The following is a 12,515-nucleotide window of genomic DNA, read 5'->3' as shown; positions in this document are numbered from 1 at the left end:
TAGACATAAAAAGTTTAGAACAATATGCAAGCACTAACAAGTGTAACAATACACTAAGCACTGTTAGCAGTAGTTGTAATTGTCCAGCTTATTGATATTTTCAGAGAACAATTTTTGGATTTATCTTCTCCAGTTTGGTGAGATTCTATTATTTATTAATTTTGTCCCTCAGTTTTGTGTTTTTTAAAGTATCTGTCCTTCTGATTATTTTTTCTTGCTGTATTTGACTTCTCTTTTTTCCAAGTTCTTGAGCTGAATAGTTTATTAATTATATTTTCTCTTCTGTTCTATTACAGTTGTACAGTTCTTTCTAAATCCTTTTTTGGTTATGTCTGATAAATTACACTATGTAGTCTTTTCATTGTCTTTCACTTATATGTATTTCCTAAACTTCTTTATGATTACCTCCTTCTCAATGATTTTTGAACTTAAAAAAATGTTTCCTTATTTTAGTGCATTATGATCAGAGAACATGGTCTGAATGGTATTGATGATTTGGACTTTACTATATATCAAACACATGTCTCAAAGTTTTTAAATATCCCATTTTTGTTAAAAAATAATTTGTACTCTGTTGAGAGTAAGGTTATATTGTTTACATGTGAATATATATAGATTAGTTCAAGACTATTAATATATTATTTATACCAGCTATCTGTTTTGTCTTTCTTATTACCTAGACACTGTGGTTTGGGTGGGTAGGGGGCAATATAGAGACTTCTGACTTTTGTTACCTGCTCTTATGCCTTGCCGGGCTCACGTACAACTCTAATTTATTTCCCTACTCCTACCAGTAGCTGATCTGGTGATGCAATTTTCTTTTCATGACAGGGATGGTCATGACCTATTCAAGGCAATGGGGAGGAGAAAAACAACAACAACAAAAAACGGCACAACTGGGGCGCCTGGGTGGCACAGCAGTTGCGCGTCTGCCTTCAGCTCAGGGCGTGATCCCAGCGTTATGGGATCGAGCCCCACATCAGGCTCTTCCGCTATGAGCCTGCTTCTTCCTCTCCCACTCCCCCTGCTTGTGCTCCCTCTCTCGCTGGCTGTCTCTGTTGAATAAATAAAATATTTAAAAACAACAACAACAACAAAAAAAAAACGGCACAACTGAAAAGTTTTCCTCTGCCTATTCCAAGTCATTGGCATACAGCCCTCTTTCACTCTGGGCCACCACCGCTTTCGTATTCTCTCTCTGCAGAGATTTCTCACTATTTTTATGTGTTCTCTCAGATCCAACAACCCTCTTCATGATCCCTCACAGCTTCCGTAATGAGTTCAGGAGAGGGAGAAATAGCTCATGTTACTTTACCACTATTTTTTCTTAATTATAGAGTATAATCATCTCTTAAAGAAAAAAAAAAAAGGAAGAGAGCACATAACAATAGGATTCATATATAACATTATCCAGAGCCACTGGCCTTACAGGGCCATGGAATGGCCTCTTAGAGATGCAACTGAAGGGATTACACTTCCACTTGTATAGAAAGCTGGAAAGAGCATCACTACTACCTGGAAAAAAAAAATTCCAGATAAAGGACAAAATCCTAACTTTTCTTAAACCTACTAAAACTAAAATCCCATGGCAACCAAGAAGCCTGAAATATAAGGAAAAACAGGACTTTCTAAGGAGATAAAAACAAATGCTGGCTCACTTGTGGCAAAGCATAGGAGGAGAGAATTAAGGTACCATATAAGAATGTAAGTAGAATTCAACTAAAAATTTTAACGAATCGTTAGGCTGAGCATACACTAGTGTGAGTGTGTAGAATTACTGATCTCTGCAGAAACAAAGAGTTTCTCTTCTCTGACATCTATTATGTGCATACAACAGGTTAAGGGCAGGGCAGAAGTCCAGGAAAATCTTCCTTCGGTGATGCAGGCTAGGAAGACAGACAGACAGACACAGACACAGACACATACACACACAGATACACAATCCTAAGCACATCATATTCCAACTGCTAAAAACCAAAGAAAAAGACAAAATGTAGAAGAGAAAGCTGCAGAAAAAAAGACAAAATATACTAAGGAAAAAAGATATGAATTATAGCAGACTGTTTGTCATAAACTATATAACTCAGAAGACAACATGGTGACATCTTTAAAATACTGAAAAGGAAAAAAACAAAACACTCTATACCCAGTGGGAAGAGCTTTCTAACAAAAGCTGAGAGAATTCACTGGCAGCAGACCTGCACTATAAGAAATCTTTTAAAAAGTTCTTCAGTAATAAGAAATAGGACATCAGAAACTTGAATTCACACAATGAAATTACATCTCCAGAAATGATTAAAATAAAGAAATGTAAAAGATAATTTTCTCATTTTAATAGTATTAGAAGTAATTGACTAAATTTAAAATAGTAATAATGAATTAAGGGTTTATGGCAAAAAATAAAATATAGGACAATAACTGCATAGAAGGTTGGAAGGAAAGAGGGACAGATAAGGAGTGTGCTGTTGTAAGGTTCTCATGCAGTAGGTGAAGCAGGATGAAATTATTTGAAGGTAGATTATTTCAACATGTACATTGTAAACACCTGGATGCCAACAAGGAAATCTTTAAAAGAAGTATAAATAGTAAGTCCAACGATGGAGTCAAAATGAACTTTTTTAAAAATACTCAATGCAAAGGCAGATGGCAAAAAAAGAGGAGTAAAGATAATGGGACAAAAACCCACTAGCAAAATTTTATGTGGTTGAAATGATACATACATTATTACATTAAATGTAAAGTACATAACTACATCTTTTTAAAAACAGAGATTACCAAACAATATAAAAAAGCAAAATCCAACTGCATGCTGTCTAAAGAAACTCACTTTAAACCTAAAAATTCAAACAGGTTAGGGGCACCTGGGTGACTCAGTTGGTTGAGTATCCAGCTCTTGATTTCAGCTCAGGTCATGATCTCAGGGTCCTGGGATTGAGCCCCATGTTGGGCTCCAAGCTTGGCGGGGAATCTTTGTGAAGATTCTCTCTCTACCCACCCCCCCACCATGCACGTGCACGCGCACACACACACACACACACACACACACGGGTGCTCTCTACCTCTTTCCCTCTAAAATAAATATTTTTTAAAAGTACAAACAGATTAAACGTATAGGATGAAACTATATATATCTTGCAAAATAATGATTAAAAGAAGGCTTAGAGTGGCTATACTAAGATCAGACAGAATGCAAGACAAGAAATATTACAAGGAATAAACAAGGACATTACATGATAAAAGAGTCAATTTACTAAGAAAAAAATTCTCAATGTTTACATACCTAACAGCTGAGCTTTAAAACACATAAGCAAAAACTTACAGACGTGAAAGGACAGATATATCCACAATTATAGATGATGATTTCAACGCTACAGACTTCAGGAACTAAAAAAATGAAAAACAGGCACTCAGTAAGTTTACAGGAGACCTGAACAAAAGTATTAACCAACTTTACATAATTAACACCCAACACCAGCAGAACACCCATTCTTTTAAGTGCACGTAGACCATGTGCCAAGAAATATTCCAGGCTATAAATCACACTCCCCAAATTTAAAATAATTGGAATGACATGAAGAATGTTCATTGGCAGGGAGAGAATTAAATTAGACTCAGAACCAGAAATATATTTTTAAAATTTCCCTAAATATTTGGAAATTAAATAATGCACTTCCAAATAACCCATTGGTCAAAGAGAAAGTCAAAAATGTAATTAGAAAATATTAATTAAATGAAAATGAAAACACAACATAAAAAAAATTTATAAGATGTAACTAATACAATGCATAAAGAGAAAGGTATGGCATTAAATGCCTTTATTAAGAAAAATGGGTCTCAAATCAATGATCTAAGTTTCAATCTTAAGAAACAAGAAAAAGTGCAGGGGCACCTGGGTGGCACAGCGGTTAAGCGTCTGCCTTCAGCTCAGGGTGTGATCTTGGCGTTATGGGATCAAGCCCCACATCAGGCTCCTCTGCTATGAGCCTGCTTCTTCCTCTCCCACTCCCCCTGCTTGTGTTCCCTCTCTCGCTGGCTGTCTCTCTTTCTGTCTAATAAATAAATTAAAAAAAAAAATCTTAAAAAAAAGAAAAGAAACAAGAAAAAGTGCAGACTAAACCCAAAGCAAGCAGGAGAAAAGAAATAATAAGGATAAGAGCAGAAACCAATAATTTTGAAAATAGAAAAAAAGAATAAAGCAATGAGGCAAAAAGCTAGTTCTTTGAAAGTATCAATAAAATGGGTAACGCTACAGCCAGACTGATTCAGAAAAAAATGAGAGAAGATGCAAATTACCAGTATCAGAAATAGAACAGAGGATATCACTACGGATCATACAGTCATAGGATAAGTGAATATTACAAACTTACGGCCATTTGACAAAAAAAGATGAAATGGACAGAGTCCTTAAAAGACACAAACTACCAAAGCTTACTCAAAAAGAAATAGATAATTTGAATTTTCTGACCATCTCCCAAAGAAAATAAATTTGTAGTTTAAACTTTCTACAAAGAAAACCACGGGCCCAGATGACTTTACTGGCAAAAATTTCTCAAACTTTTAAGAAACAGTATCAAAAATGTCAATTCTACACAAACTCTTCCAAAAACAGAAGAGAAACGAGCTCTTCCTGTCTCATTTTAAAAGCTACCCATTACCCTGATACCCAAACCAGGCAAAGACATTACAACAAACCATTATCTTTCATGCACATAGACACAATAATCTTCACTAAATATTAGCAAATTAAATCCAGCGGTACATTCGTAAAATAAACACAGCATGACCAAATAGAGATTATCCCAGGAATGCAAAACTAGTTACACATTTGAAAAAAAATCAAACAATGTAATTCATCCTATCAAAAGACTAAAGAAGAAACTGTTGTGATCATCTCAGTAGCAGAAAAAAAAAACCGATAAAATTCAATGACCATTCACCATAAAACCCTTCCGCAAACCAGAAACAGATGAGAAACTCCTCACTCTACTAAAGGGCATCTACGAAACACCTGTAGCCTACCTCATCCGTAATGGTCAAAGACCAAATGCTTTCAGCAGCGCAGCGGGCGGGCCCCTGGATCTGTGTCCTGCCTCAACAGAGCTCCGACAGAAGGGCCCCAGGACCCCGTCCTCCAGCCTCCCACCACCCTGCAACCTCTTTTCCAGTCCCAACCCTAAGAACCATCTCGGCCACCCTCTGGACCCGGGTCCAGCGAACACAGGTGTTCTGCGCTGAGCTCCTGAAAGCGGATCAACCACGAGCCCCCAGACTGGTCAGAACGACTCCCCCCGGGTGGAGGCCACCCTGCCGTCCACCGCCCGGTCAACACGCTGCCGGGGCTCCCGCACCCACCTCTCTCCGGGCTTCTCTTTCCACCGCCAGGTCGAGGCTCCGCGGGGCGGCCCGCTTCTCCAGCGCCGGTCGAGGCGAAGCCATTCGACTTCTCTAGAAGATGCAAAACCAGCGCGGCGGCCGGCCTCTTCCTGGACGTGCAGAAGCAGAAGCCGTCTCAAGTCCAGCGGCGTCGAGCCCCGGACGCCACGCAAGCCGCCAGCCGCCTGCAGCGGACCCTGAACCCGGGCCTTTATCTGCCCGCCCGGGTTCCGCCCGCGCAGGCGCCCATCTCTCGGGCTTCCGGCAGAACGGCGCCTGGGTGCGCAGGTGAAGCTCATCCAGAAGATGGCGACCACCTGGCTCACGTGGCAGGGGGTGGGCCGGGCGGGCCTCTCTTCCAAACGCCCATCCTCCAGCACGGTGAGGAGCCTCCAGAACCCAGCAGGCTTTGAGGGGCCCCTCTGGCACCCTCCTGGTGTCAGGGCCTCCGGCTGAGGGTGTCCCTGCAGCCGCTAGGCAGCTTGTTGACCACCCTGGAGCCCCCCAAGCCTGGACCAAGCAGAAATAGTAAAGCTTTTTGCCAGGAAAAAAATATTATTTTAAAAGAATGAAACTAAACCACTACCATACACCATGTACAAAAATTAACTCAAAATGGATTAACGACTTGAACATAAAACCTGAACCCATAAAACTCCTAGAAGAAAAATGGGTGGTAAGCTCTTTGACATCGGTTTTGGCCTTGATTTTTTGGATTTGACATCAAAAGCAAAATTAACAAAAGCAAAAATAAACAAGTGGGACTACATCAAACTAAAATCTTCTGCACAGCAAAGGAAACCATCAACAAAATGAAAAGACAACCTAATGAAAGGGAGAAAATATTTGCTAATCATGAATCTGATAAAAGGTTAATATCCAAAATGTATTTCAAAATGCATACAATTCAGTAGCAATTTCCCTAAGATTGTTAAATTACAATTTTCCTAAGTCCTTTCCAACTGTATGATTCCAGTTGTAAAAGTAAAAAACCCCAAACAATCCAATTTGTTAAAATGGTCAGAAGATTTTAATAGGTATTTTTCCAAAGAAAATACACAGATGGCCAACAGGCACACAAAAGGGTACTCAACATCATTAATCATTAGGGAAATGCAAATCAGAATGACAATATCAGCTCACACCTGTTAGAATAGCTATTATTAAAAAGAAATAACAAATGTTGGCAAGGATATGGAGAGAGGGAACTTTTGTGCACTGTTGGTGGGAATGTAAATTGGTGCAGCCACTACAGAAAACGGTATGGAGGTTCCTCAAAAAAATTAAAAGTAGAACTACTATGATCCAGCAATTTCACTTCTGAATATTTATTCAAAGGAAATGAAATCACTAACACGAAAGATATCTGCAACCACATGTTCACTGCAGCATTGTTTACAATAACCAAGACATGGAAACAGCCTCAATGTCCACAGATGGATAAGTGAAAAAAGAAAATCTGAAATATATCTACAATGGAATATTACTCAGCCATAAAAAGAAGGTAATCCTTCTATTTGCCACAACATGGATGGCCCTTGAGGACATTATGCTAAGTGAAATAAATCAGATGAAGGAAGACAAATACTGTATGATTTCACTTATTGTGGAATCTATAACCAAGAAAAGAACAAAAACTAAGAAACAAAATTAAAAAAAAACAAGCTCAGAGCAGATTGGTGGTTGTCAGACAGGGGGGAGGTTGGGCAAAGTAGGTGAAGGGGGTGACAAATTACAAGCTTCCAGTTATAAAGTAAATAAGTCATGGGAATGTGACATACAGCATGGCAGCTATAGTTAATAATACTTGGTTGCATATTTGAAAGTTACTAAAAGAGCAAAACTTAGAATTTACCATCACAGGAAAAAAAACGTGTAACTGTGTGGTGATGGATTTAACTATATTTACTGTAGCGATCATTTCACAATATATGCATATATTAAATCATTGTGTTGCATACCTGAAGATAATGTAATGTTATATATCAATTATACCTCAAATTAAAAAAAGAATCAAAGAAACGCCTGTCTATCCATAGCACCTTCTGCCAAAATTCTTAGTTTCCAGATCTGATTCTACCCTTTGACCTTATGTTACTACCCTCTCTATGCCTGTTTCTTCATTTTTAAAATAGGATAATAATAGTGTTTACTTCATAGGGGGGCTGTGGGAATGAAATGAGTTAAGAAATGTAAAGAGCTATCAGTTACACCTGGGCTATCATAAGCACTCAATAAATGTTGCATATTATTGGCATATTATCAAATGAAATAGTTAGAACAGCAAAAGGGCCCTGGGTTGGAGTCGGAAGACCTGGGCTCTAAATCCAGGTCCAGAATTAACTCACTGTGTGACCTTAGAAGTCACTTCACTTTTCTTCATCTTCATTTCCTCATGTATAAAATGAGACTATTAAACTACGATTTCCCTACGTCCTTTCCAACTGTATGACTCCAGTTGTATCATGTTCTGAATTCTGCATTAAAGGGAAGTTAAAATAGACATATATTAAGTGGGAATCAAGTTTTTTGTTCCGTGAGCATTTACCAAAGCAGTGTGCAAAGATAAATCAAGACACATTTCACAGCAGGGGAATTCACAAGGCAGTGCACAGACTAAGTGTGGTGAGCAGCGCTGGACCTGGGGTTTACCTCAAAAGAATAAAATCTGGGAGCTTATTCTGTGGGCATTTGTTTCCTAATTTAATTATACTGCATATTGTACCACTCTCAGTGAAACAAGATAAATGGCAACTTATATTTCCTCTGTCCAGAGGCATGAGAATGTAGATACAATGCACAATTATAACAGAAACAGCACACCCTTCTTCCAAGTATGTAGAGTAGGGATCAAGGAAGAGTTACGACGTGGTTTTGGACAGGATGAAATAGTCACCCTGCCCTTATACTCAACTTCCACACTGAGAGCTTTCTTCCTTTAGCTAGAGCATTGAACACCTATTAAAACGCAATTGACGCTGAGAAGGGCTGCAGTCATTTACTTCTTAATATGAATGGGTTTAGTTAGGGGCGCCTGGGTGGTGCGGCTGGTGAAACAGCTGCCTCCTGGTTTTGGCTTGGGTCATGGTCTCAGGGTTGTGAGACTGGGCTCCACACTTAGCGTGGAGTCTGCTTAAGACTCTCATTCCCTCTCCCTCTGCCCCACCCCCACAACACACACTCTCTCTAGTTGTCTCTAAAATAAATAATAAATCTTTAAATATATATATATATATATGAGTTTTGTCAGTTCTTTCTCCTAAAAAAAGGAAAAGAAGAAAGCATGAAGACAGAGTTTCCCCCTCCCAGTAGAGGGGAAAGGGAAGGTGGGGAGACAACTGGAAAAGTGCTCTAATCTTTTCCCATTCATAGTTCATTGAAATAATATTTAATTAAGTTATGTAATTATAATTACAAATAAGCAGAGTTAGGAACAAGAATAGGGACCCGCTGGAACCACACACCTTACAAGAGAAGCCAGTGTCCGTGGGAACACTGGAGAGCAGCCAGGTGACAGGAGGGCCGAGCCAGCCGTGGGCATTAGATGGCAAGAGCTGGTTTGGTCTAGAGCTTCTGTTGTACTTCGCAATCTGCTTAGGGCTGGGTCTGTCTACTACTATCAAACTCCACCCCTGCTCATTCAGAATTCACTGTTGCACTAAACCCAAATAGATAAGTGTCATCATCTTGTTGAGCCATGCTACGGCAAGTACGTCCACCGTGTGCTACATGCTGCGTGCTGTTAGTTGCTCTGTATACTTATTTTCTTCTTTGGTCACAGCACAACACAATCCTATAATGGAGGCATTATTATTCCATTCTACAAATGAGGGTCATAGACAGGTTAAGTCATTTTCCCAAAGGCTGAACAGCTGTGAAGAGGCAGAACCAGGATTCAAATCCATGTCCAACGACTCCAAAACCTAAGCTCCTAGTTATGAGATTTTGTTGAACTTTGTATGCATTACTGTGAAATACTGCCAACACCATCTATGCACCTTTCGTTAGTTGAAAATCTGTGGAGCCCTGAAGGTCAGGCCCTGTGCTGTGTGTGGGGAATATGGACAGGAGCACAGCCCTATTCCTGACGAAACCGGAATCCAATAAAGAGTAAAGTATAGTCAGATCCCCTGGTCTCAAATGCTAACTCTACTTCTACCTGGTGTGTCAACTTCAGGGAAGTCAATGCCTTTCAACTTCCTATTCCCTGCATGTGAAAGACCAGGAGAGCTCCTACCACCCAGGGTTGTTGGATGGAACCATGAGACAAATACATTAATAGCATAGTGCCCAGAAAACACAGTGGACACACATTAAACATTAGCTAATATGATCACTGGTGCTGACGTTGTGAACAGGCAGGGTCATGAGAGGTAACCACAAAGAATGATTCCACTGGTCATTTAAAATTTCTGCAGAAGGGGAAGTACTTCTGCTGGCCCCGGACAAAATCTCAGACATCATCACAACATTCTGAAGATTTCTAGGTAATAAGATTATTAGGGTCACTTTAAGGCATAAAAACTGTGTTAATTCAGAAATCAGAATGTCCAGTCCTATGTAAGAACTACGACTCGAAGCGGGTTTAACGTTCAGTCATCTCTGGGAGGGTTTTGCTGAGGGCTGACAGCGTTCCTAGTGAAAAAGACAGGCCTCGTATTCTCCCTCTTCCCCAAGGTGCCTCCCAGACCTCAGCATTTCTTCCCTCCCCCAGCTTGTCACTAGGTTTCTCACCCTGCCAGAGGCAAAGAAAGGGGGATGGAGGAGTGGTAAAAAGCAGCCGGGAAGTCCTAATTGGAGGATTCTCTTTGGGGCCACTTTCTTGCGTTTGGACACTGCTTTGCTTTGGGTGTTTAAAGATGATGCTTTCTAACAATTGGATGGATTGTTCAAAGCCTCCCCCACAGAAGAATTTTTTTAGTTATATTTGATTACTTTTGCTTTGTCAAAGGTAATGCATTTTGCTCTGGTTGGGCCCCTCCTTTCTCCCCAGCTGTCCTGGAGGGGAACCTCCAGGCAGCAATCATGGGGAAGATTGAAAATGACCCCGGACTGGTTCAGCCTCTCATGTCTCACCCAAACTTGCTCCTGCCATCAGAGTAGTGAATGACCTGTCTTTACCTTTTACCATTTCCAGGCAAGACCACAAAAGGAGTCATGTCTCCCTAACTGCCAGAGACACCATCTCCACAGAGTGCTTGTGCCGCCCTTCCTTGGCTCGGGGTGAAGGTAGAAGCATCCTCCCCGCTCCTCCTGGTGGACACGGAGGACTCACAGTGGAACACTTTCGAAAGAAATCCTCCTCTCAAAACTTTCCTTATCTCCACTCTCTTGATCCTTCCATATCCACCATGTGCGTGGGTTTGTTTGTTTGTTTTCCAGAGTCACGAAACTCATGGAAATTTCCATCTTTGGATGACACATCTCAGTTTGAAATTTTTTACGTATTGCCTCCGGGTGCCTCAATCAAAACTTCCAACTTAAAATTGTTACATTATTTTTGTTATCATCTTGATCGAAATATAAAGCAGCTATCACAGTGGGGTAAGTGCTGTAATGCAAATGTAAGTACAAAGTGCTATAGTAAAACGGAGGACGGATAAGCAGATTTCATCTCGGATTGGGAGAAGCCAAACATGGAAAGCTTCACAGAGACGGTGACACACAAGTTGAGGCTTCAAGGATCCACTTGTTCATTTAGCATTTATTTATTGAGCTGCTATTATGTTTTAAACAGTATTCTGGGTGCTTGGGATCTATCAGTGAGGCAAACAAAGATCCCTGCTCTCACAGAGCTTATATTCTATAAGGATGGGAGAACAGACAATGCATAATAAATAAACTACACAACTTGAGAGAAAGAGATAAATTCTATGAGGGGAAAAAAAGAGTAGGGCAGGAAAAAGGCATTCATGAAACAGAAAAATGGAAGGACGTTCCAAGGGAGGAAACAGTATGAAGAAAGGCCTGGAGGTTTAAAGGACGTGGCGTAATCAAAGCACTGAAGACAGTGTGGCACCAGTGGGGTTTGGGGTGATACGAAAGCGTGCATGCCAGTCCCTGCCACAGGCTCACCCCCACGCAGCCCCTGGCACTGAGCACCCAGCTCTCTGCACACTGTCCCCACCTGGCTGCAGAGGCCCATGAGAGGTGGTACTTTTGTACTTATTCCCATGGTCCATGCCTGACATCCAGAAAGAGAAGTATCAGTAAAAAGCCTGGGGGAAAAACCTGTATATTAAGAGAAATTTTATGAAAAATTCCATATGGCATCAAGGTGAAAAGGCTTTGGTGCCTCTTCAGCAGCAACAACAAAATGGCCAAGCACCTGTTCCATCGCGGGCATGGGCTGGTGCTGCAGACGCGGCGGCAGACGGTAGACCTGGTGCTTGCCCGTGTCACAACGCAGAGCACAGAGAAGCAGCCCTGCAGCTCAGCACGGTGCCGGCGGGACTGGCACACGGGAGGTCCACGGTAGGACCCACTGTTCCGGGATCAGCGGTCCACCTGCTGGAAGACAGCAGAGCCCAGCACTAAAACAGAAATGAGAAGCTTCTGTGCCCCTGCTTCACGGTGGAGACAGGAGGTGGAGGCTGAGAGGTACATGACAGAGATTGGAAAGCGCTCAGGGGTACAGCAGTCGTGCAATAGGTCAAAAACCAAAGAAGTATGAGTTATGTTTGTGAATGGGGCTCCACTTCCCAGACTTATCCCAAGGCAACCTGCCTTGAGGAAACTAGCCAACAGCAGCAACGAGGGCTGGGGGCTATATTTACCATGACTCTAATAGTAAACGGATCTTAAAGAATGCTGCTGGGACAGGCCTAATTTCTTTTCTTTAAATACAAACCGTAGTCTCCAGGGTCGAGTTAGATGTCAGGCTAAAAATTCCCCATTACACGTCCAACACCAAGCCTTCCACTGAAATAGCATCAGACCATCACTAGCAAAGAAGTTCTTAATAACCTTTCTTTAAAAGGAGTTGATATAATCAGCTTGGAGGCACACTCCCCCGAAGTCGGGCTTCAGATCCATATGCTGTACCCAAAGACAGCAATTTTGGAATCAAATTATGTTCTCCAACTTCTAAAAAGGGGATATGGTTTCATTAACAAAGAAGATACAAGTTGCGGGGGGGGGGG

The 12,515-nt window shown here is 41.1% G+C and overlaps 1 protein-coding gene across 4 annotated transcripts in view; it reads right to left on the bottom strand.

Moving 5' to 3' along the window:
• LOC148109177 (uncharacterized) overlaps positions 1–12,515 on the bottom strand; it is a 62,864-nt gene extending 50,349 nt beyond the window's left edge. Inside the window, exons 1-2 of one of the 4 annotated variants that reach the window (XR_015726300.1) lie at positions 5,353–12,515; positions 1–3,384 (exon numbers count right to left, since the gene is read on the bottom strand). The exon at positions 1–3,384 is cut by the window's left edge and continues 18,102 nt beyond it. Coding sequence is in view for 2 of the 4 variants with exons in the window: in XM_087866093.1 (XP_087722219.1) it covers positions 5,353–5,672 (320 nt within the window). In the remaining 2 variants the exon portion in view is untranslated. The other 3 variants (XM_087866094.1, XR_015726299.1, XM_087866093.1) reach the window with 3 other exon arrangements.

Source organism: Ursus americanus, chromosome 12 (genome assembly GCF_024610735.1).
Source record: "Ursus americanus isolate L20-20 chromosome 12, mUrsAme1.1.p, whole genome shotgun sequence".
Classification (NCBI taxonomy): Eukaryota; Metazoa; Chordata; class Mammalia; order Carnivora; family Ursidae; genus Ursus; species Ursus americanus.
The sequence above is the reverse complement of the archived record's forward strand: the minus strand, read 5'-3'. Positions and strand labels throughout refer to the sequence as shown.